A 26,363-nucleotide genomic window follows, 5' to 3' on the forward strand; every position below is an offset into this window, starting at 1 on the left:
TACCAGAGGCTGAGAGAGGGAGGGTATTTTCTACATGCAAGTCCTCCTCCTGGTCTGTCTGATGCTAGTATACTAATGTGCACTATGGAACTCCAACAGAAGCACGTGGAATGCAGTATTTCCCAAGAACCCTTCTCTTACCGACTCTCAAGGGACTGGTTTCTGCGGAATATGACTAAGCATTTCAGGATAGTATGCTCATGTCATAAACCAATCCCTATGATATGAACAACACTCCAAAATATTGACATTACATGATGAGTAAGTCATCAGTTTCTCTGTTCATTCATTCTCCATTCATCTAGCTTTTACTGAGGACTTACTCTGTTTAGGCATCATGCTAGGTAATGGTGACTCAAAGCAGAGTAAAGCACAGGCAAGCCACGAGAGCTCACAGGAAAGTCATCAATTAATAATTATATAATGTTGTGTTTGCTGTAGTATTACTGGTACAAACAGTCAAAGAGTCTAGGGGTGAGAGTGAAAAAAAAGTGTATAATGCTTCACAAACCTGCACCTATTTCAAGGAGAGGGCTGTAAGTGGAATACGACACTGTCCCCTCCTGCCCTGCTCAGAAGAAAGGTGTGTGGTAGGGAAAGCAGAGAAGTGCCAGGAGATCACACCTGCGTGACTGTCCATGCATCTGGGTGTGGGCAACCAGGGAGCGCATGAGTGAGACTAAAGGGTGAGGGCACTAGAAGTGTATGTTTGTGATTCTCCAGGAGCAGAAGTCTCATTTAACCAGCCTCCTCAGCCCAGGGTGCCCCCCCTGCCCACAGACCTATGCAGGATCTCCCAGCCTGTGTCCCAGCATTACCCCTCAGGGTCCTGCCCTCCTCACACTCTCCCCCGGGGAAGGACACCCTCCTGGGCACAGGTGCAGATCCAGCCCTGGCCCTGTCATTACCGTGATGAGCGGAGGCCTCTTTTCTTCTCACTAAAACCACTGATGAACCCCAACAAAAGTGTATTCCCAGATTATTTGTTCTTATTGCTGCTTACTGTTCCATCAACCCTCCCTCAACCTGACATATGTTCCCAGAAGGTCAACAGCCAGAGGAAACGTGAGCAACCCTGGTTAACCCCAGGCCTCCCTTACAAATCCCTTACTCATGGTTCCTGCAGGAGCCTTTACCCCCTGGACGACTCTTTTCCACAGAACTTGACCTGAGAAGCTAGGGGGTGGCCATTGTGCCCAAATGCCATCACTTAGCTCTGGAGGCAGCTGTCAGTGCCAGCAGGCACAGACATTAACTCCCCTGACAGGTCATTAGAAGTCTTATAAAAATAAGCTGCTCCCATAAGCATGTCAGCCCAGGCATCCTGGGCAGGCCCCAACATGCCCTGGTGCTCAGTGGCAGTCCAGCTTGGACAGTCACTAAGGGACCCAGACACCATTTTGTTTTGTAGAGCCGGTAACGCTCAGACTCTGGAATGCTGTGTCTCTTTATTTTGGCCCTTTGTTGCAAAGAGCTTTAATACTCTGCTTTGCTTTCAGCTTCACACAGGCAGAATTCCCTGTAAACAAGCACCTTAACACTAGAGTACTGGGCTCTTCAGATGTACTTTCTTAGAGAATAAAATACTGCTAACATAGGCATTTCTATTTGACCTGTGAAGTACCTTTTCTACATTGGGTTTGTGAGAGGATTGGTTCTGGATTGCTGACATCACAGTGGTGATCCTGAGCAGAAAGGATACTGTTGGAGAATACTGAAGGTGCTCTATGGTGTAAAATTAACCAAATCCACTCCCTCTATATCTGAGAAAGAACTTAAGAATCATCACCAGTGAGGAAGGCATGATCTTTTGCATCAAGGGACATTTAGTTGTTTCCTTGGGGCTTCTATCCAAGCCTGACTGTGTAGTGGACTCTGTTTTCCCAGTTCCATGCCTACCCATTTTTCAGAAGACAAGTCCAAGACAGCACTTGATTTGTAGGAGGGAACAATGTCTTACTATTAAATGAACATCACCTGTAAATGTGCTGCAGCTATCCTTTAGCAGACTGAAGCAATTCCCTTCTGTTCCTAGTTTGCTAAGAATTTTCTTTTTCAAAATCAGAAAAGGGTATCAAATTTCATCAGAATTTTTCTGCATCTATTGAGCTGTCTGTAGGATGTTCTCTTTTAATCCATTAGTGTGATGAATCACATTCATTGATTTTACATTGTTAAATCAATTTGGTATTCCTAGAATAAATGCAATTTGATCAGGATATCTTATCCTTTTTATATTGCCAGGAAAAACTGTAAACAGCTTTGAAATGGACCGAAAAGATTACCTGGTGTTCTCAATGGAAAAGTAGGAATTTTTTAATTTTAGGTTTTCTGATTTTTATGGGCACTGTAACTTTCCTAGTCTTTGAGCTATTTTACAACTCTGTAATTGCAGATAATTGATAGCAATGCAAATGATTCTGATCCATAGACATGTAAATTAAATCTGCCCAGTGGAGAGACAATTCATTCTTCTTCTCACCCATTATGGTAAAAGCCAGTTTAACATCTATTTGTAAACTTCAGCATTTATGTGTAATTTTTAAAATTGTTATTAATTGTATTAATTTTTAATTAATTATGTATTTTTAATATTAATTTTTAAGTTACATGTGTACAATATGGTGATTCACAATTTTAAAGGCTATACTCCATTTATAATTACTGTAAAGTATTAGCTATATTCCCTGTGCTGTACAATATATCCTTGTAGCTGACTGTATACCTAATTATGTGTGATATTTTAAAATTTTCCTGAGAACTAGCTTATGGGTTCCCTCATTAATTGATGAATTAAATACAAATTTTGACTTGTGTATAGTTAATATTATGAAAGTAATAATTATGCTTTCTTTAAAAATTATCTCCTAACAGTTCATTTCTAGGTTCAATTTGTTACTACTTTGTTTAGGATATATGCATACATGTTCATGAGTCAAAATTGACCTGATGTGTTCTCATAGTTTCCTTTTTGGGTTTTGGTATCAATGCTATGCTAACCTTTTTCTTTTCTATCAAAGAACTGTATAAGATTGGAGACATTTCTAATTATTTTTTAGAACTTGCCAGTGAAGCCACCTATTTTAAGTTTTTATTGTGGAATCGTTTTAATTAATCAGTTTCTTTGAAATTTTAGACCTACCTATTATGATTTTCTATTTTGATTGTTAGTTTTTCTAGGGATCTGTTCATTTCAAGTGTGTTGGCATAACTTATTGATATTCTCTCACTTTGTTTTTCAGCTTTTTTATTGAGGTATAATTGACATATAACATTATATTAGTTTCAGGTATACAACATAGCAGTTCGATATTTGTATATCTTGCAAAATGATCACCAGAATAAGTCTAGTTAACATCCTTTACCATACAAGTTAAAAAAATTTTTTTTCTTGTGATGAGGACTTTTAAAATCTACTCTCTTAGCAATTTTCAAATATGCAATAAAGTATTATTAACTATGGTCACCATGCTGTATGTTACATCCCCATGACTTATTTTATAACTGGAAGTTTGTACCTTTTGACCCCCTTCACTCATTTCATCCACCCCCAACTCCTGCCTCTAGTAGCCACAAATCTGTTTTCTCTATCCATGAGCTTGGTTTTTATTTTGTTTTGTTTTGTTTCTTAGATTCCACATATGAGGTCATATAGTATTTGTCTTTCTCTGTCTGACTTGTTTCACTTAGCATAATGCCCTCAAGGTCCAACCATGTTGTTGCAAATGGCACGATTTCATTCTTTTTTTGCTCCTGAATAGCATTCCATTGTATACATATATACCACACCTTCTATATCCATTCATCCATCGATGGACACTTAGGTTGTTTTCATATCTTGGCTGTTGTAAATAATGCTGCAGTGAACATGGGGGTACATATATCTTTTCAAATTAGTGTTTTCGTTTTCTTTGGATAAATACCCAGAAGTGAAATTACTGGATCATATGGTAGTTCTATTTTTAATTTTTAAGGAAACTCCATACTGTTCTCTGTGATGGCTGCACCAATTTACATTCCCACCAACAGTGCATGTGGGTTCCCTTTTATCCACATCCTTGCCAACGCTTGTTATTTCTTGTCTTTTTGATAACTGCCATTCTAACAGGTGTGAGTGTTATCTCACTGTGGTTTTGATTTGCATTTCCCTGATGATTAGTGATGCTGAGCATCTTTTCTTGGACCTGTTGGACATCTGTATCTTCTTTGGAAAAATGTCTATTCAAATCATCTGCCCACTTTTTAAATTAGCTCGCTTGTTTATCATTTGTTTGTATTTGTTGTTTGCTATTGAGTGGTATGAGTTCTTTATATATTTGGATATTAACCCATTATCGAATATATGATTTACAAATATTTTACCTCATCCAGTAGGTTGCCTTTTTCATTTTGTTGATGGTTTCCTTTGCTGTACAGAAGCTTTTTAGTTTGATATACTCACACTTATTTATTTTTTCTTTTGTCACCTTTGCTTATAGAGCCTGCCTTTTTTTTTTTTTTTGCGGTACACGGGCCACTCACTGCCGTGGCCTCTCCCGTCGCGGAGCACAGGCTTCGGACGCGCAGGCTCAGCGGCCACGGCTCACGGGCCCAGCCGCTCCGCGGCATGTGGGATCTTCCCAGACTAGGGCACGAACCCGTGTCCCCTGCATCGGCAGGCGGACTCTCAACCACTGCGCCACCAGGGAAGCCCTGCATTTTCTTTTTTTAAAGTCTCCAGCTTCTATAATGAAACACCTTTTTTTCCATTCCTGCTTTTTGTTATTTGTGCCTTCTCTCATTTTTCTGGATCAGTCTTACTAGAACCAGTTTTGATCAAGCTATGTTGATTCCCCTTATCATATATTTGTTTTCTATGTCATTCATTTCTAGTCTAAACTTCCTTCTACTTTACTTTGCTTAATTTTGCTGTCCTTTAACTTCTTGAGATCAATGCTTATTTAGCTTACTAATTTTGTCCTTTCTTTCCTAATATATGTATTTAAGGCTATAGATTCTCCTCTAAATATTGCTTTACTCTCTCACAAAAGTTTTTAAATGTACTAATTTCATTATCAGTTCAAACTTATTTCGATTATGATTTTTCCTTTGTCCCATTATTTATTTAAAAGTACATTTCTTAAGTTTCAGATATATGTGGCTTTTCCAGTTACCATTCTGTTACAAATTTCTAGCATAATTGCATTTGGTTTAGAAAATACACTGCTTATGATTTTAATTATTTTGAAATAAACTGAAATTTGCTTTTTGGCCCAGGGTCATTTTTGGTATAAGTGTCACGACAGCTTGAAAAAAAGTATATTTGGCAGTCTTGGGTGCAACGTTTTATATATGTTCTTTGGTCAGCTGGGTACATCATGTTCTTCTATAGTCTCACTGATTTTTTTTTTTTTTTTTTGGTTTATACAGCAGAAATTTATTTTATTATTCTGAAGGGTAAAAGTCCAAGATCAAGGTGTTGGTAGGGTTGGTTTCTTCTGAGGCCTATAGATGGCTGTCTTCTTCCTATAGTCTCACTGATTTTTGTCCCCTTGTTTTAATTACTAAGAGAGGTTTAAACCCCTCACTATTATTTTGTAGTTGTCTCTCTCTTTATAGTTTTTTATTTTATATATATGCTTCATTTATTTTGTATATATATTTTAATGCCCTGTTATTAGGTGCATGCAAATTTAGAGTGGTCATATATTTCCAGAGAACCTCTCTAGTAATGCTTTTTGCTAAAATTCTATTTTGTCTAAAAGTAATATACCATGCCAGCTTTCTTTTGCCTAGTGTTTGCATCCTTTTTTTACACCCTTTTATTTTAAGCCTTTTTGTATCCTTATGTTTTAAATTTGTTTCTTGATATTTTTCATCATTCACGTTGACCATTTCATCCACTTATCACTTATTATAGTTACTGATATCTTTGGGCTGCAGTCTACTCTTTTTATATGCTTTTTATTTGCACCATATTCTGTTTCTTTTTCTGTCCTGTCTTGCCTATATTTTACCTTCTCTTAATTTGGAACTTATACACTTTTCCTGTTCTTTTAGTAGTTACAACAGAAATTATAAGAAGCATTTTAAAGTTATCAAAATCTAATATTAATTGAAAAATTTACCCTTCTCTTGAATAGTCCAAGAACCTCAGAACATTTTAAATCTATTTATATCTCTCCCAACCAGTATGTTAGTGTCGTAATGTATTTTTTTAAATTTATTAATTTATTTATTTTGGCTGCATTGGGTCTTTGTTGCTGCACATGGGCTTTCTCTAGCTGTGGCGAGCGGGGGCTACTCTTCGTTGTGGTGCGCGGGCTTCTCATCACAGTGGCTTCTTTCTTGCGGAGCACGGGCTCTAGGCACACAGGCTTCAGTAGTTGTGGCATGTGGGCTCAGTAGTTGTGGCTCACGGGCTCTAGAGCGCACGCTCAGTAGTTGTGGCGCACAGGCTTCATTGCTCTGCGGTATGCAGGATCTTCCCAGACCAGGGCTCGAACCTGTGTCCCCTGCACTGGCAGGCAGATTCCCAACAACTGTGCCACCAGGGAAGTCCCTGTATTTTAATTCAATATGTGTATTTTAAACCCAACAAAACATTTAACCCATTCTCTCCTCTTAATTCCATCTTTAACTCATCTGGGATAATTTTCTGGCATTTTAACTTTTAGAATTTCCTTTAGGGTACTCTGCTGGAAGCAGACTCAGTTTTGTTGTGTCTGAAAATGTCTATGTCACTTTCATTCTTGCAAGATTTAGAAATCAAAATCTGGGCACTAGGGATGCTCATTTTTACTAAGTTGGTCACTGTTTCTAGGCCATTTAAGTTGACAAAGCGTCTGTCTTTCTATCTATCTATCTAGCATCTAAATACTTCCTGGGTTCATATTGTTATTTTCAATTGAGAACTATAGGGTTTTTACTTAACTTCTGTATTACACCTATATCTTTTTTCTTCTACATCTAGAGTCCTCATTCACAATGACACAGAGGATAACTGAATTCAAACATCACATAATTACTCATTTGCTTTACCCAGTATTACAATAGGCTAAAAATAATAATCCAATACTACTCTACCAGTTATTACCAAAATCACTTAAACAATTTTTGCCTATAGTATACCCATTCCCCCCCCATTTTAAGTGACTATATCTACCTTGTTAGGTCATATAGTCATTTGCATACTGTAGTTTCTCTCTTGTAACATTTTTATATTTCAAAACATTAAAAAGGTTTTCCAGCTCTGTTCCCCTCACTCACTTTTATATGGACTTTCTCTTTTCTTCATCCCTATTATCCCTGTTCTGCTCGATTTTGATTCTACAGTTTCTCCTCAGTGTAGGACTCTGTCCTGGAAAAGAGTCTCGGCTGGTCTGCTTTTAGAGTAGATAAGAACTAGACTGCTCCAACCCCTTTAGGTCTTACCAAGTGCTGCTTGCACTTTCTCACTTTTGAAGTGGACAGTAGTGATACTCATCCAGTTTCAATTGCTGTTAACCCACCACACTTTCCAGTAAATATCTGTTGGCTATTTTGGCTGTTTGGGGGTCCATCTGTTTGTAAATAAAACAGGTCTTTCACCACAGACTTTGAAAAGCACTGAGGAAAGAATCAGAGGAGGGAGAGATGAGTGTTAGGAGGCTTCATGAAAGAAGAACCATGGCTCTTAGGCTGGGCCATGAAGGGCAGTCAAAGTGGGAATGAATGTTGACATTCCCCAGGGCTCTCCCCTTGGCCTCCATCTCACTTCCTTTAGGGAGCTCATCCATTCCCATGCCTTCAAACATCACCTTCAAGGCAAACACTCTCTAAGATCTTCAGCTCAGGAATTCTTTTAACATTAGACTTGCAGAGACACTTGGAGGTCCCACAGACATAACAAATTCAGCATAGCCCAACCAAGAATATGACTTTCCCCCTAAACTTTGTCACTGCATCTCACAAGTTATATGTTGTGTTTTCATTTATTTCAAAGTATCTTCTAATTTCTCTTTTTTTCTTTGACCCATAAGTTATTTAGAAGTACACTGTTAAATTTCTAGATACTTTGGAATTTTTGAAATATTTTTATATTATTGATTTCTACTTAATTCCATAAGCATACTCACATAGTTCCTTTCCTTTGAGTTATATTGAGACTTTTTGAACCCCCAATATAATTTCTCTTGGTGAATGTTCCACGTGCACTTGAAAGAGTGTATATTCTGCTGTAGTTTGGTGAAGTGCTCTCTACAAATGTCAATTAGGTCAAGCAGGTTGATAGTGTTATACAAATCTTTTATATCCTTACTGACTTTCTTTCTACTTATTCTATTAACTATTAAGAGGTGAAATCTCTAACTATAATTGCAGATTTTTCTATCTTTCCAGTTTTATCAGTTCTATGAGTTTTTGCCTCATATATTTTGAAGCTCTGGATTTGGAATGCTATCTTTAGCATATAATATACATTAAATATTCACAAATATATATGAGTCTGTGGAGTCTACTCCTTGACTATTTTGTTCCATTGAGCCATTTATGTATCCCTGTACCAGTTTCACATTGTTTTAATTACTGTGACTTTAGACAATACTTTGATTATTGCTAAGGCAAACCCTTTCCCTTCCTCACAATTAATTTTTCTTTTCAAAAATATCATGGTTCTTTTCATGCATTTACTATTCATTCAGAATATGAACTGGTCAAGTTCTTGGTAAGTTTAATCTTAAGTATTTTATACATTTTATAAAATATATATGGTATATATCCCTATTGCTCAGAGATATTTTTCCTATTAAAAAGATATATAAAAGGGGTTGGCCAACTTTCTCTTTGAAGGGCCAGATAATAAATATTTTAGGCATTATGGGCCATGTGATCTCTGCCACTTTGCCATTGCCATTGTAGCACAAAGGCACCTACAGACAATATATAAAGAAATGGCCATAGAACTCTATTTATAAAAACAGGCAATAGGTCAGATTTGGCCTGTGGGCCATAGTTTGCTGACCCCTGATATAAAGATTTTTGATGCATAGATATCTTTTATCCATACTTCATAATGAATCTTCTAATACTATACTTTAGTTGAGTCTACTATTTCTATGTGGGCAAAATATCCAAACTAAAGATTACTGTGGGGCTTCCCTGGTGGCGCAGTGGTTGAGAGTCCGCCTGCCGATGCAGGGGACACAGGTTCGTGCCCCGGTCCAGGAAGATCCCACATGCTGCGGAGCGGCTGGGCCCGTGAGCCATGGCCGCTGAGCCTGTGCGTCCGGAGCCTGTGCTCCGCAACGGGAGAGGCCAAAACAGTGAGAGGCCCGCGTACCTCAAAAAAAAAAAAAAAATTCAAGATTTACAGATTAATATTAGAAACTTTCCCAATATAATGCATAGACTGTTCTGATCTCCACTGAATTACATCATACAAAGACATGTATCACTTGCTTTATAGTTTACAATCAAGAATAACTGGTCACTGAAATCTCTTGACCAAAATATCACTGTAATTGTATGAGGCAAAGTCCTATAATAAGATGAATATAATAATGGCAATATCTTTTCAAAAACAGAATATGGAAATTTTCGCTTTCACAACTATGAATTTGGTTTTCCAAAATCTGGTTCCCAAAGCCAACTTCTAAATGTTACAGTGGAGGTGGGGCAGTTATGGAAATAAATGATTTAATGGAACTCTGAAGAAAAAAATAATTATCATAGATTTTAGTTTGAAAAATATATCTGCTGTAAGAGATACTCAGAAGTACGTAATACAGATTATATAAAAGTTTATTGGTTAGCTAAAGGGCAGAGAGTAAGAGGCAAGTAGAATGTAATATTTGCTTTTAACAAAGCAGACTGAGTAATATGTTAAGTGTTCGGGTGGGAAAGGAAAGAACTCAAGACGGGCAAAAATTTCCTCTTGGATTTTCTATATAAACATCTGTTTTAGTTTTGGACCATTCACCAAAGTGCTCATGTGATGGAGAGGAGGAACTCTGCCCACCCATGAAAATGCTTCCCAGACCAACAGGTCCTTGTCCAGCTGCTCTAGAAAGGCAGCTTGTCCTCCGAGGTCCCTGGGGCCCCAGAGGAGTGTAGAAGTATAGGAAAATGGAAGCCAATTTGCAAAGACAGTTAACCCCTCCTAATTGGACTCCTTAGTGACCTAAGTTTTTCAAACACCACCTACAAGTACAGACTCTAGCTAAAAAACATGGATACGTATGTGTCTTGAAGATGCCTGTAAGAGGTCACGATATGATCTTGCGATCTTGTGATCCGCAGAATCCTCAGTTCCCTTCAGCTGTCTTTCCAAATAAAATCTTAAATAATACAGTTTAAGTCCTTTATTGGGTCCTGTAACCCCTTCAACCAAATAGGCTGCAGTTGTTTTATGTAACTTTCATTTCATTGGAATATGTGGGAGGGTACTTGATATTACCTAAGTAAGATCAGTGGGTAAACACCGTCCACCCCAAACCAAATGATGCTGCCTTCAGGGAGTTGTCAGAAAGAAAGTCAAATGATACACCAAGACAGCACATTTGCATAAGCAAAGCCCTTCAGCACAGCTCGAACATGTTCTTTTTGAGGAGGCGCCAAGACACTTGGTAATTTCAAGTGTGAAGCAACAGAAGTCTTTCTTACTTTAAAGTCAGAAGCTTCTGAAGAACTTGAAGCACAATTTTATAACAAAGGATATACTGCTCCTAAATACATATATATCTATGAAAAACAATGGAATGTTAATTGAATATCAATATCCACTTTCAGAAAACACATTTGTACTTTTCCACCACAAAGAAAAGTGCTTAAAAAGAGCAAACATTTAACCAAGAACTTCTTTATGTAAATACATTTTTAAAAATATCAGGCAGATAAATGTTAATAATATAGTTCTTGGTCTAGAACTAGTTAACTGAAGCTTAACTGAACAGAAGGGAAACTGATTCAATCTCAATCTCTTTATATCTTCACTGGATAAATCAAATTTAAACTTTTTTTTAGACGTAGCCTAGTTCAAATGAAACACTTCATATCATTGAACATTGCCTAAAAAAACGCTAAAAAAGATTTAGGGGTACCTGTTTATTTTCATTATCCATATTCTCTTGATCCCCCAATGATTAATGTAACTAATCTGTGACATAAATGATTGTCTTTTTATGACATGTCAGTGACTTTGATATTTTAGTTGCAAATAAATATCCCAAAATTGCCATCCAGAAATTTATGGAAAATAACTTTAGAGGTGTTACTTAAAATGGCATTATGGACTAAGCATGTGTGTGGGCATTAGCGGACTTCAGGTTCAGTCTTGGCTCCTCTACTTGCTGTCTGAATGACATTATGGAACAAACTTCATTGCTCTGAACTTGAAGTATTTCATCAGTAATATCAGAGCATAACTAATGTCTACCTCAAACGGTGAGAATTCAATGAAACTGTGTAGACAAAAGAGCTTTACAAATTGTAATGTGCTATACAATGTTCATCTTTATATTCATTATTGTTCTTATTAGAATTTATGCGGTGAGATTTACCTTGTTTGGATCATTCCATAACGTTGTTCTCTCATTTGGCCCACTATATTCATGATGTTGAACTGTAACAGGATGACAGTAATTTTGTATTATCCATAGAGGGGGAAAACACAAAACCCACAGATGCCAAAGGAGTACGCCATACTTCTTTCCAGTAAAAGATATCTCAAGATTTAACCAGAAAGTTCTCATTTTCAGTCATAAGAAAATGTACTATGTTTAACCTTGTCTAATGGATAAGGAAGACTTGTTTAAATGGGTTTCCAGGAAAAAGCAGGAAGCAATCATTTATAATAAGAAATGTTCTCCAAAAGAAATAACAACAAATTTGCCCCTGTGTATACTTTTCTGTTCTCAGAAGGGAGAACTTAAAGCAGCACTGTGATTCTGCAAAAGTCTGAAGCATAGAAGAATTTTTCTGGCCACAACAGTAACACAGCTGTTTCTCATATAAAGAGCCCTCTCAACTCAAATGGAGACCCTGAGCAACAGCTGGCCCAACACCAGATTCTGCACCTGTGCACGGAGACCAGCACTACCCAGTGTGGTCACTAAGCTGGTGCAGGTCTGCAAAGGGATGTTGCTAGACCACAATGAGATGAGTCCAGAAACTGGTAATAAGTGTTTAGAAACTCTTACGGCAATCTGACAGTGGTGTGACATTGAGCAGCCTCATCAGTGGAACAAGATCTAGGCCAGCTCAGGTGTTGCTGAACTTGCCTGAAAGGTCACATGTGGTGTAAGCTGAGGACGAGTCATGTGCAGCAAAACCACATGAAATTTAAGGTTTGTCAACTGTCAGCTATAATCCAAAAGTACATAAAAATCAGAGAAAATGTAAACATTCCTTTATTTCTATAATTTGTCATTTCTATAATAATTTTAAATGTTAATTAAGCCTTTAAAAATTTTTATATTGAAATAATTATAGATACATAATAAGTTGCAAAAAATGTACAGAGAGAGTCTGTGTATCCTTCACCTAGTTTCTCCCAATTATACCATCCTCTACAACTAGAGTATAATATCAAAACCAAAAAATTGACACTGGTACAATCTACAGAGCTTATTCAGATTTTGCCAGTTTAACATGCAATCTTTTGTGAGAGTGGGCATGTATGTGTATGTATAGTTCTATAAAATATTATCACATGTGAAAATGCATGCAACTGCAACCACGATCAAGGTGCACAACAGTTCCACCACAAGACTTCCTCCTGTTATCCATTAGAACTACCCACCCACCCCAACCCCCAACCCTTGGCAACCAGTAAACTGTTCTCCATCTCTATAGTTTTGTTATTTCAAGGGGATTACATAATGGAATCATGTAATATCTAACTTTTCGAGACTAACTTTTTTTTCATTTGGTCTAATTGCCTCATGATTCATCCAAATTGAGTGTATCAGTAGTTCATTCCTCTTTATTGCTAAATAGTATTCCACAGTATGGACAGGTACCAATTTTTTTAACCATTAAACTTGTTGAAGAACATCTAGGCTGTTTCCCAGTTTTGGGCTATTATAAATAGATCTGCTATGAACATTTACATACAGGTTTATGTGTGAACATAAGTTTTCACTTCTATGGAATAAATACCCAAGTGTTATTCCTAAGGTTATATGGTAAGTTTAGTTTAGTTCTGCTTTTGTTTTTTTTAAAGAAAATTTAAAACTATTTTCCAGACTGGATATACCATTTTACATTCATTCCTATAAGCAACATATGAGTAATCTAGTTTTTTCAAACATTCACCAGCATTTGTTGTTGTCATTATTTTTTATATTAGCCTTTCTGATGGATGTCTAGTGATATTTTATTATGGTTTTTTCTTTAACATCTTTATTGGAGTATAATTGCTTTACAATGGTATGTTAGTTTCTGCTTTATAACAAAGTGAATCAGTTATACGTATACATATGTCCCCATATCTCTTCCCTCTTGCGTCTCCCTCCCTCCCACCCTCCCTATCCCACCCCTCTAGGTGGTTACAAAGCACCGAACTGATTTCCCTGTGCTATGCGGCTGCTTCCCACTAGCTATCTATTTTACGTTTGGTAGTGTATATATGTCCATGCCACTCTCTCACTTTGTCACAGCTTACCCTTCCCCCTCCCCATATCCTCAAGTTCATTCTCTAGTAGGTCTATGTCTTTATTCCCATCTTGCCCCTAGGTACTTCATGACAATTTTTTTTTTTAAGATTCCATATATATGTGTTAGCATATGGTATTTGTTTTTCTCTTTCTGACTTACTTCACTCTGTACGACAGACTCTAGGTCCATCCACCTCACTAAAAATAACTCAGTTTCGTTTCTTTTAATGGCTGAGTAATATTGCACTGCATATATGTGTCACATCTTCTTTATCCATTCATCTGTCGATGGACACTTAGGTTGCTTCCATGTCCTGGCTATTGTAAATAGAGCTGCAATGAACATTGTGGTACATAATTCTTTTTGAATTATGGTTTTCTCAGGGTATATGGCCAGTAGTGGGATTGCTGGGTCGTATGGTAGTTCTATTTTTAGTTTTTTAAGGAACCTACATACTGTTCTCCAGAGCGGCTGTATCAATTTACATTCCCACCAACAGTGCAAGTGGGTTCCCTTTTCTCCACACCCTCTCCAGCATCTATCATTTGTAGATTTTTTGATGATGGCCATTCTGACCGGTGTGAGATGATATCTCATTGTAGTTTTGATTTGCATGTCTCTAATGATTAATGATGTTGAGCATTCTTTCATGTTTTTCTTGGCAATCTGTATATCTTCTTTGGAGAAATGTCTATTTAGATCTTCTGCCCATTTTTGGATTGGGTTGTTTGTTTTTTTGATATTGAGCTGCATGAGCTGCTTGTAAATTCTGGAGATTAATCCTGTGTCACAAAAGACCCGAATAGCCAAAGCAATCTTGAGAAAGAAAAAGGAGCTGGAGGAATGAGGCTCCCTGACTTCAGACTATACTACAGAGCTACAGTAATCAAGACAGTATGGTACTGGCACCAAAACAGAAATATACGTCAGTGAAACAGGAGGGAAGGCCCAGAGATAAACCCACGCACATATGGTCACCTTATCTTTGATAAAGGAGGCAAGAATATACAGTGGAGAAACGACAGCCTCTTCAGTAAGTGGTGCTGGGAAAACTGGACAGCTACATGTAAAAGAATGAAATTAGAACACTCCCTAACACCATACACAAAAATAAACTCAAAATGGATTAAAGACCTAAATGTAAGGGCAGACACTATCAAACTCTTAGAGGAAAACATAGGCAGAACACTCTATGACATAAATCACAGCAAGATCCTTTTTGACCCACCTCCTAGAGAAATGGAAATAAAAACAAAAATTAAAAATGGGACCTAATGAAACTTCAAAGCTTTTGCACAGCAAAGGAAACCATAAACAAGACGAAAAGACAACCCTCAGAATGGGAGAAAATATTTGCAAATGAAGCAACTGACAAAGGATTAATCTACAAAATTTACAAGCAGCTCATGCAGCTGAATATCATGGTTTTAATTTCATTTCCCTAAAGGTTAATGAAGCTGAGCGTCTTTTCATGTGCTTATTTATCATCAATACATCCTCATTGTTGAAATGTCATGTCTTTTACCCATTTTCTAACTGAATTACTTGCCTATTTATTTATTTATTTATTTTACTATTGAGTTTTGAGGGTTCTTTATATACTCTAGATGTGAGACCTTTGTTGGATATGTGGATTGCAAACAGTTTCTCCAAGTCTATAGCTTGACCTTTCATCCACTTCATAGCATCTTTCATAGAACAAATAATTTTAATTTGCTTTCCCCCTAATATTAGTGATGGCAAGAATGTCTGCTCTCACCATCTGTTTTCAACACACTTGAAGTTCCAGGTAGCGCAATAAGACCATAAAAAAGAAATATGAGGCAAATGAATTGGAAAGGAAGAGGTAAGTGTGTCCCTACTTGCAGACGGAATGATTGTCTATGCAGAAACTCTCAAGGAATCCGAAAACAAAACAAAACAGGACAAAAAAACCTCTTAGAACTAATAAGTGAGTTCAACAAGATCATAGGATACAAGATCAACATGCAAAAATCAACTGCATTTGGGGACTTCCCTGGTGGCACAGTGGTTAAGACTCCATGCTCCCAATGCAGGGGGCCCAGGTTCAATTCCTGGTCAGGGAACTAGATCCCACATGCATCCTGCAACTAAGAGTTCACATGCCACAACTAAGGAGCCCGCCTGCCGCAACTAAGGAGCCCACGTGCTGTAACTAAGACCCGGCACAACCAAATAAATAAATAAATATGTTTTAAAAACACAAAAATCAACGTATTTGTACATATGTGTACACACAACGAACATGGTAGTAAAAACACAATACCATTTACAATAAAATAAATCCAACAAAACACGTACAGAAGCTATATGCTGAAAATGACAAAATGCTGATGAAAGAAATCAAAGAAGACCTAAATAAATTGAGAGACATACCACATTCATATTGGAAGATCCAACATAGTAAAAATGTCAATTCATCCTATCAAAATCCCTCAAGCTTTTCTGTAAACACAGACAAGCTAATTTTAAAATTTATATGGAAAGGCACAGACCTATAATGGTTAAAACAATTTTGCAAGAGAAGGAATCACTCTCCCTGATATTAAGACTTCCTATATAGCTATAGGAATCCAAAGTGTGGTAATGGCGAAAGGATAGACACATAGATCAATGAAACAGAATATAGAACTAGAAATAGGCCCCATACAAATACTCCCAATGATTTCTGACAAAGGTGTAAAAACAATTCAGTGGAGGAAGAATAGCAAGTGAACCTTGACTTAAACCTTGCCCCTTATAAAAAAATTAACTCAAAATGGACTATGGACTTAAATGTAAAACATAAGACTACAGAACTTTAGAAAAGGACATAGGAAAAATTCTTTAGGACCTAAAAATTCTTTAGGCTAGGTGAGGAGTTTTTAAACTTGACACCAAAAGCATGATCCATAAAAGGAAATATTGATAAAATGGAACTTCAATGAATTTAAAAACCATTGTTTCTTGAAAGTCTGTTAATTTGTAATTTAAGATTAGGCAAATTATGAAAATATATTTGTATTATTCATTTTTAACCTTAATTTACTGATGGCAAAAGGTGCTGCCCTGGATTGTCTTGACAAGAAAAGGCACAGCTTTTCTGAATATAGCTGTAGTGGTTAACCAAATGATAATAGTGTAAGTAACTACAAAGAAATGAAGACCAAAAGAGTTCATGTTAATTTTACCTAGCATTATGATTCGTCACACATTGAGTTTTATAGCCATTATTAATTGTGAATTGCTAAAACCACACTTGTATTAATTGCAAAGATGTACTTGCTAACAAAGCAAAGAAACCATTAAAATGTACTTGTCACTTACAGAACAAAAGCAATAAGTTCCAAGACAAAAGAATTATTTTAAAAATACTAAAATAAAAAGCTCATGTTCAACATTTCACACATAACATTAATACTCTGCAGGCTTACAAAATAGCACTTTGAATTGCTAAGACTAAAAACCCTTACACGATTGCCAGATAATGGTGACAGACTGTACTGAAGGTGCTTTATTGAAAATCTGAGCTGAAGGTATGGCAAAAAAAGATAGTTAAAGTACCATTTTCTAATGAAGCCACAGCTTGACGAATTCAGGGACTGGCTAGTGATGCGAAGTGGTACCAACTCACAAAAAAAAGTAGCAGAGTATTTACCATTGCAACTTACTGACTGCACAGCTATTGCTAACACAGTGATTCAGTATATGTGTGATTTGAAAATGATGTGATAAGAAGGAAGAATTCTTCCTTTTCTCAGTTTGATTACTGATAAACACAACTAACTAGTCTTAAATTGCATAAAAATGCAAAGTACTACACTGTCATCCAATGTAATTTGTAAGTTTTGTGTAGGATTATGTTCTGGTAGTAGAGCTGCAATGACAACAAAACAAGTCTGAGGTAGTTATACAGATTAAAGAATTTATCCCAAAAGATAAACCAACACACTGCTTCATCAAGAAAGTCTTGCTACCAAAAAAAAAAAAAAAAAGAACTCTGCCAGATGAACTGGACAGTGTGTTTAGTGATGTGGTAAGAATTTTTGATTTCGTAAAGGTTAATGTGTTAAATTTTGGATTACTCACTTCATTATGTGATAATCTGGTAACTGATAATTAACAACTGTTATTGCATGTTGAAGACGGTTAGAGGGGAAGGTTCTATCGAGAATGTTTCAACTACAGAGCAATACCAGTGCTGGCAAGAGAAGAGCCAGTTTGCTCCCAATGTTTTAAGGATTTTTAAGCAGGCTTACTTAAAAATAAAAATGACTATAAAATAACAATAAAAAGAAAGAAATGGTTACATGTTCTCAGATTTTCATATCCTTTAGAGTTATAATTGATAAACTAATCTTAAAATGTTAGCCACACAGGGCTGGTATACAGCTTGCAGCATGTAAGACTCCCTGTGTGATTTCCACAACGCACAAACTGGTCTACACCCTGTTCACCAAGGCCAACCCACTGTCATGCTCTTGGATGTCACAGCAAGATATCAAACTGCTTTGAAAGTTTCTAAATGCTTACTCTCAATTTCAGAAAACTTATCTTGCTGCAAATAACACAGATTGTTGCTGGTCCAAGACCATACTTTAAGTAGCTCTGGTGGACAGAATTTCTGAAAAGAGTAGAGAGGGGCATAAGTAAGAACATTTGACAGCTCAAGGCTCTATGAAAAGCCAATAAGGCAACAATGGATGCATTTCCTTTTTTTTTTTGAACCACTATTTTCCATCAAATCTAAGCATCCTTAATTGTAAAATACATCACTATTTTACATAATGCTAAGAAAAACACTGTCAATTAAGCTGACAGGTGACTTATTATAAAACACATTTTGAGTTTAAAGAAGGTATAATGATGGGGGAAAAAAAAGTGCTCCTCAGAATCACAAAATACAATATTTATAGTTTTTATAGTTTCTATAAGGAATATAAAATAAGAACAAATATAAACAAATTAATTATGATGAAGAATATATAAAATAAAATTATGCTAATGCGTTTTCTGTTAAAAGGATAAAACAACATTAATTATAGGAACAGGTAACATCAGATTCATACTACTTAAATTTTCAGCATTTTGGGGACATTTGTCATTTTTTTACCACCCAGTTTATATTCACTCTTTATTTAAAAAAACAAAACAAAACTCTCAGTTTGCGTTGGAAAACCATTCCTCTCTCATTCTCAGCTGTATGGCCTGGAGTAGTCCTGACAGACCTTAATGGACCAGCATCTCCCACAGTGATCAGTTTAGGGAAAGGGCTATAACTGAAGTGGAAACAGTGAAATGCTAGGAGATATTGGCTCAAGCTTCTGAGAAAAATAAACTCCCTCTGTCCTCCAGGGAGTTTCTGGGAGAGGACATTTTTCTACCCCCCGACGTAATACTACCTTAGAATGGAGAGTTGTAGAACCCATGCAGCCAATTTGCTATCACAAGGGAGAGTTTGTCACTCTTGGGGTGTAACTACCTAAAGCCTAAGAGAGCAGAGATTTAACGTTTGTTCTGATAAAAAGATAACTCTGCAAAATTTGCCTCTACCAGGACAAATGCCTCGTATCCCCTGCTGTCTTACGACCGAGGTGTGGATTTTCATATTCCTTGTGGACATGGTGAGAGCCGCTTTCCCCCGCCACCCCGCAGTGCCTGCTAACTAATGTCTTCCCCTCCTCACTTCTGCAGCACAGGAAAGCAGTTCAGTAAAAGTAGGCCTTTTGGGGCACAGATCTAAAGTCACATTGCCTAATTAATCAGTAATAAAGATCATAGTAGAATCACCATATGTCTGATTCTTGTGTTTCTCCCTTAGCTGGTTCCAAATTTAGGAGGAAAATAAAGAATTGTTAACAGTTGACTCAAACCCAACAATATTATTAGCCTTATTTTACATAGGAGAAAACTAGGTTTCAGAGAAGATGAGCAATTTGCAGAAAGTCACCAAAATCTAAAATGTGTGGCAAAACTGGCAGTCAAACCCAGGGACCTCTCATTAACTCTGAAGTCTACTTTTTTTTCCCAATGTGCTCACATGCATGTATTTCTGTTCATTAAAAATAGGCACACATCATCAACATTCTCTAACAAGATTCTAAAAACAGTATGTGTGGGTGGAGGGAAAGAAAAGGAAGATGAACTCATGTTTACGATGCACCTACCACGCTCCAGACACTGTCCGAAGCCATTCATTTGCATTGCGTACTTGAATTCTCACAACCACCTCCAAGAACCTGCAGCAGTTAAGTGAGAAGCAGGTATCCAAAGCTCACAGGCTCTCTATTTACTCGGCTGCTCTTGAAGGCCAAATATTAGTCTTCGGTTATTAGAAGGCTGTTAAAAGTATAGTGTTTACTAACAGCATCATTTTCTCTGCTTAATTCACACACTTACTGAAAAGTTCTTTTCAATGGCACAGGACACAACATCCACACATAGGAACACCCCTGTCCGGCCCACGTCAGCACTGCGGTGAACGATGATGGGTCCTGTAAGGTGGCTCTTCCTCACATGACGAACATACTTTATAAAGCCTTCTGCTGAGGCAGGAGTGCCATGGTCTGGCCACTTGGTGAACTGCAAGTGTTTTACAAAGTGACTAGCTCCTGTCTGTGGGGGTGGGGTGGGGAGGGAGAGAGGGAGAAAGGGAAAGAGAGAGGGTGGGAGAGAGGGAGAGAGAGAAGGAGGGAGGGAGGGAGAGGAAGGCGGAGAGAGAGGAGAGATTTATCAACGTCTTATAGTAGAAATCTTCTTTTAATTTCTAATATGCCAGAAATAGTAATACTAATTGCTATATGGTAACAGGATAATAAAAATAAAAATACTAACAGGTAACAGGAATTTAGCCCTTACTCTGTGCCAGATACTGTGCTAAGGACTTCACACGCATTATCTCATTTAATCCTCACATCAACCCTGGGGAGGCAAGCACTGTGATATCCTCAGTTTACAGATGAAAAGTAAGCATTTGATTGACTGGTAGATGTATGCTAGGTCAGAAGGCTCATATGTTTAGAGCTGGGACAATAGTGTAGTCCTCCCAAATCTAACTCTACCATCTTTCTTCTGCACCATGAGAATGTAGAAGAGTCCAAACAAACCAAGAATCCCAAACACTTAGGATGAAAGATGAGCTAACATGTTAGGAATAAGATAGAAAAGCAATCTATCTCGGCTTAAATATTATGATACTAAATTTAATTAAAACAATAAGTGCTGTCAAGCTGCTTGACCGGGATTTGGTGGGGGGCAACCTCCTCCGGTGATGAGAATTGGGCAGTTAATGACCATGTGAGTAGACTCTGGTCCCCACTCTTGTGCTGAACCCCCTGAAAGTGGAGCCATGGAACTCTCCTCAGGGTTGACAGATAAAGCACTTTGAGTTTACCGATCATCCCTTTCAGAGGGTTCACCCTTTCCCCAATGTGGAGCCCTCATTTTACTTCACTGGGCACCCTCGTAAAAAAACTCAGGAAGGGTTTCTCACTGCTCCTCTGCTTCTCCCTAATGTACCACTTTTTTCTGCGTTCCAAATAGAAATACAATTTTCCTAAGTTCCAAACAGAAAACCTCAATTTTGAATCATCGGCACATGAAATTGGATGAGGAAAACGACACTTGAAAACCTTGTGAAGGCACAAAATTGAGGATAGCTCTCACTCCATCACATATCTTAGGGATTAAATCTTTCATGCACTGTTGACCACTGAGAACCTGCACGAAGGTGGGCCTCACTGGTTTCCTGACACAGTGCCATGATGCAGATTCTCCAAACATCAACCCCATGGTCTTGAGGCTTGTGGGCCTCAGCCCAAAGGCCACCATCCTAGACGCCCTTGTCAAGGGTGCACAGGTGGAACCGAGCATTTGAATCCTTGCAGACAGATCATCCCTCTGGGCCTCCCACCTGGCCTGTATTCTCCAAGCATGCTGTCCTTCTCCTGCCATAGCAAGTATCACATGTTATTTGGAACTGGTGTCTTCCTCCCCCACTAGACTGTAAGCACTTTAAGAGTTGAGGCTGTTTCTGTTTTCTGTCTCCAGCATCTGGCACAATACTTGGTTAACAGGAGGGAATCAACAAGTCTTAGGAGAGTGAAGGATCAGGCAAATCCTCAGGTGTACAGAGCAAGCACAGGGCCTAGCACACAGCCAGCAAGCTCTCCATCAATGTCAGCCATTATTACTATTCTTGGCCTCCTTTGTCACCACTCTATGCTCCGATCCTCATGCTCTTCAATTCTATCTTTTCCCCTCCCTCCCCACTTCTCTCGCTCTTCAACATCTCCCTTTGCACTCAGGCCCCCATCCCACAGTAAACTCGTGGAAACCATCATCACTTCCCTAAATGCTTCTTCCACTTCCTGGCCTTGCCTCCCATGGGCACAGCACTCGGCAGCCCTCTCTAATCAAGGCCACCTATTTTCCTGTGTACTCCAGGTACCACAGAGCCTAGAGGTTAGGTTGCATACCGCTTGCTGCCCAATGCTATTTCCAATTCATTATTCCTTCTCTTTGTACAAAAACCTCTCTTCCTTTTGAGTTTCATACCTCTTAGCTTCACCTTCTCATCGCTATCACCCTACCACAGATTCTGACCAGGCAAATTTGGGATCTCAACAACCAAACAGACACTCTAGCCTCACATTTTTATTTCTCTCTTGAAGAGGAGACCATTTCTTTCTTCTAGTCCTCACAATGTGATCACTCCTTGGACTCACCATCACCTATAATGTCCAATGTCAAAAATCTTCCAGTTCTTAGATTCCAACATCATTTTCTGAGCAGGAGCTGTTACGCTACCACCTCATTTGTGCTTCACTTCAACTCCAACAATGTGACTAAGCGGAACTCTCCTGTCCTTGTTGTCCTCCATTTCCTCCTAGCCCGATTCCATCCATCTCCCTAAATTTAGACTTCATGGCTGATTACCTAAATCATTCTCTTACCAAACTGTCAACTCCTTTCATCCTTTGAATCCTGCCACATATACTAAGCAACATCCCTCCCTGGGTAAGTCTCATAACCTGTGTTCAGGAATCCCATGGTTAGGAAGAAAATTAATCACATAGTTGCATATTTTATTGTTATTGCAAATTATGGGTTCCAACCTCAGCACCTCCAGCAACCCTTTTCCTGATCATTGCCTGTGCTCCAATCAACTTCTTTGATGATGACTCCAAATCTCATCACTCTTTTCAAGTTTCTGGTTTAACTCCCATCCCCTTCACTGCTATAGGACACATGTATCACCTACCTGCTAATCAAATCCACGTAGAGCAATGTAACATCGCTTTCTCCTATAAATCATTCCTTTTCTATTTTCTGAGTCTGTTAGAGCAAGAAATGAATTATTCTATGAATTATTCTAGACCAATACTTCCCAATAGAACTTTCTACAATGATGCAGATGCTCTATATCTTTGCTGCCCATATGGTAGCCACTAGTAACATGTGATTAAATACTAGAAGTGTGGATACTATAAATGAGAAACTGAATTTGTTATTTTATGTAAGTTTAAATAATTTAAATATAAAATAGCCAAATGTGGCTATCGCATTTGACAGCATAATTTTTGAACGCTCCTTATAAGTCATAAATCACATAAAGTCTGCCAATTTTATCTGAAAAACACCAGAGTCTTTGCTTTCTATCTAATTGTTAACTGCCCTAGTTGATCATGGACGCTTCTTACTAAAATTGTTCAATGTCTCCCAATTATCTTCATAATGAAGTTCATGTTCCTTAGCTGAAATCCAAGACATTTCATGTTCTGGCTTTCTCTACTTATTTTCTATAGCCTCATCTCACCTCTCACTACTCCCTGGCATTGAACTTTTACATTCCAGAAACACTTAACTACTTGTATCTCTCTATACATATCCCATGCTATTTTATACCTTGATCATCTACTTCCTCTTTCCATCTTTCTCATTTGGGTTATTCTCAATCCAGATGTCACCTCCTCTAGCACATCTTCCCCCCAAGCCCAAGGAGAGCTAAGTACTTCCCTTCTGAGCTCCCAAAGCATCCCATACAAATCTCAATATTACCACATTCATTGAGCACAGTAACTGGAGGTACCAGTAAGCGCACTGAACTCTTTGCTACTCGGTAAGGAGCAACAGTGCCTGGCACAGTGACTATCAGGATATCGTAAGGACTCCATACACATCTGTCAGTCTCAGCAGCAGAGCCGAAGTACATCCCAGGATTAGGCAGCTTCCAACCCTCACTCTCAACCGCCCCAACTCACCTCTTCAATTATTTCGTCTCTCCAGTCAGAGTTTGGTTAGGCAGAAGTAGAGGTGGTGTTGTCTTAGTTTCTGGTACCAGGGAGAAGTAAAAACAAGTTACTTTAAAAGGTATCCCCAGCTATGTCCCATCTTACCCCTAACTTCCCATCCTGACACATGTGCTTATATAATGAAATATATATCTAACACTGATTTTTTTTAACTTACGGACTTCTTGACAACTTGAAATACTCGAATGATGAAATATTGAAGTATCTGGTAGTTCTCCAGGAAGATATGACAATTTTTCAGTTCCAAAGGTTTCTTCATAGAAACGGGCCAGTAATGGTGGCATTTGATAACTCCACCTTCTACCTCTCTGGTTATTATGACAATAACATTAGAGTTATTTTCCAAAACTATTTGCCAAAAGTCATTTGTGGTAGTTGGCAGTGGTCCTTGGGTAGCAATATAATAATACTTCTCCAGAATTGACTATTTTAATATAACTAGCGTTGATGTAGTCCTTGTTTTCTCCAAGAGGAACACATGTTGAATCATCTATTACAAACACAGAAACATAGGGTAGACAAAGGAAAAGCAGGAGATGCAATACACCCAGATTTCATGAAACCCTTTCACACAGGTAAATCCATTTATCTCTTTGACCAACAGAGAAGGTGGCATAGAAATTTCTTTTCAAAGGGTTATTTCAGTCCATGAATTTAAATTTTTCCCTCCCCAAAATCTACTGGCATGACCTAAGAAATATACAATTAGGTTAAGGTAGCTTTTTTAAAAAATCAGTTTCTGAACAGAGAAGGATGCCATCGGTATCCAGACATTTTGAGAGATTTCTGTTACATATGGCACAGGTAGGAATAGGCCAAGGGAGGTACCTCCTAGCCTGTGACTGAACACAGCAAAGGAGGAGGCCTCTGAGGGAGCAAGTGAATGAATGACATTCTCCTACAAATCCGGAAAACCTGCAAGCCCAGAGCAGCAGAGCCAGGAGGGAGAAAAAAAAAAAAAGATTGGGGTACTTGGGCAGATACAAATCCCAGGATTACTGTAATTCTACCAATGCCCCCCACACAAGGCAGCCATATTTTATGTCCATTCCCAGCCTTCATGTGGTGAAGTGGCATGCTAATCAAAGGTATTGTGGCAAAAGGATGCTACAAAGGGGATTTGCTCCAAGTAACATGGGACTCGTCCAACATGGACTATTATAACAAATACGAGAGGGGAAAATCCAACTACTTGGCTCACTAATAAACTCCACTGGCCCAGGAACTCTCTTCACTTTACACAGACATCTGGAGCTCTGGTTCCACCACTGCTCCCACAGACAGAATAAAAGGAGGGTCCTTCCCTGCCATGCAGTGGTCTCACCAATAGCTCCTCTCCATTACTCAAGGTCATGTGACCCACTTATCTTCCAAAAACACTATGACCAAGATCACTGAAGAGGGCTTACACAATTTGTGACAGAACTTTTCTCAAATTCCAAAATAGCATACATAAATCTCTCCTTGTAAATATGAATAAATAGAAAAAACAATCACTAGATATATAAAGATACCTAGTACTTCACAAAAGTATATCATTCTGAGAAATCACAGCAAATGTTTTCCTTTCTATAAGAGAGAAGAATACTTTAAAAACTCCTATTTGTATTTTAAATGAAATTTGAGCAAACATTATTTTATTTAAAAGAATGATGTATATCTGTTTATTGACATAAATTTGTTATAGTATTAAATTATAAAGGAGGTAAAAGAACATTAAAGTGAGATCTTTCATCATATATATGTATGTATACATATATATCATATATAAACATATGATTAAAAAACTTGGCAAGTATTCATCAAAATGCTAGCAGTGACTATTATCTAAATTTTTATAGTGAATATGTACCATTTTGCAGAAGAAAATAAATTTTTATTTTCAAAAGGGAGATTTAACATGTAAAAATGAAACAATCTAAAGTAATAAAAGCTTGCTTTCAAATAAAAACCACAATTACTCAATTAAAATCCCAAAAATGAGAAGCGAACAGAAAAACAAATTAGTGATTTAGAAAACCAGCTTAAGGAATTTTCCCAGAACTCAAAAAAAAAAAAAAGTGAAAAAAATGACAATAATTATTAAAATACTAAAGGATGCAAGGCATATAAAAGGAATATGTAAAAGGAAGGAGTTTCAGAAACAAACTATGGAACACAGGCATACCTCAGAGATACAGTGCGTTTGGTTCCGGACCACCACAATAAAGGTACTATCGCAATAAGCAAGTCACATGAATTGTTTTGTTCCCCAGTGCATATAAAAGTTATGCTTACACTATACTGTAGTCTACTAAATGTGCAATAACATTATGTCTATAAAACAATATACGTATTTTAATTAAAAAATACTTTACTGCTAAAAAATGCTAACCATCATCTGAGCCGGCAGCAGGTTGTAATCTTTGTGCAACAGTAACATCAAAGATCACTGAT

General features: G+C 37.7%; 1 protein-coding gene across 2 annotated transcripts; it reads right to left on the minus strand.

Annotated features, from left to right (window-relative positions):
• Positions 1-10,570: 10,570 nt before the first annotated feature.
• On the minus strand, positions 10,571-24,430 carry PTPN20 (protein tyrosine phosphatase non-receptor type 20). 2 transcript variants are annotated; one of them, XM_029200851.1, is made up of 4 exons: positions 24,085-24,430; positions 20,014-20,229; positions 11,517-11,578; positions 10,571-10,682 (listed from the first exon to the last, which is right to left on the minus strand). In XM_029200851.1, exons 1-4 carry the CDS (start codon positions 24,184-24,186, stop codon positions 10,628-10,630), a joined length of 435 nt encoding a protein of 144 aa, XP_029056684.1. In that variant the 5' UTR covers positions 24,187-24,430; the 3' UTR covers positions 10,571-10,627. The 2 variants fall into 2 exon arrangements, with proteins under 2 accessions (XP_029056684.1, XP_029056685.1); XM_029200852.1 differs by lacking the exon at positions 10,571-10,682 and adding an exon at positions 10,683-10,698 and having other exon boundaries at positions 24,085-24,186.
• Positions 24,431-26,363: the final 1,933 nt, after the last annotated feature.

The sequence above is a fragment of the Monodon monoceros genome, unplaced genomic scaffold (assembly GCF_005190385.1).
Source record: "Monodon monoceros isolate NGI ecotype Baffin Bay Population unplaced genomic scaffold, NGI_Narwhal_1 Super_Scaffold_4, whole genome shotgun sequence".
NCBI classification, from domain to species: Eukaryota; Metazoa; Chordata; class Mammalia; order Artiodactyla; family Monodontidae; genus Monodon; species Monodon monoceros.

What these genes read in the sequence shown, in the direction of transcription:
- PTPN20 (XM_029200851.1), bottom strand. Translation starts at nt 24,186, where the DNA reads ATGAAGAAACCTTTGGAACTGAAAAATTGTCATATCTTCCTGGAGAAC. An exon ending in TTCAAGTTGTCAAGAAGTCC is followed by an intron (nt 20,230 to 24,084) that starts GTAAGTTAAAAA and finishes CCACCCCCACAG; the next exon opens with ACAGGAGCTAGTCACTTTGT. An exon ending in CCATTGAAAAGAACTTTTCA is followed by an intron (nt 11,579 to 20,013) that starts GTAAGTGTGTGA and finishes ATCCTGTTACAG; the next exon opens with TTCAACATCATGAATATAGT.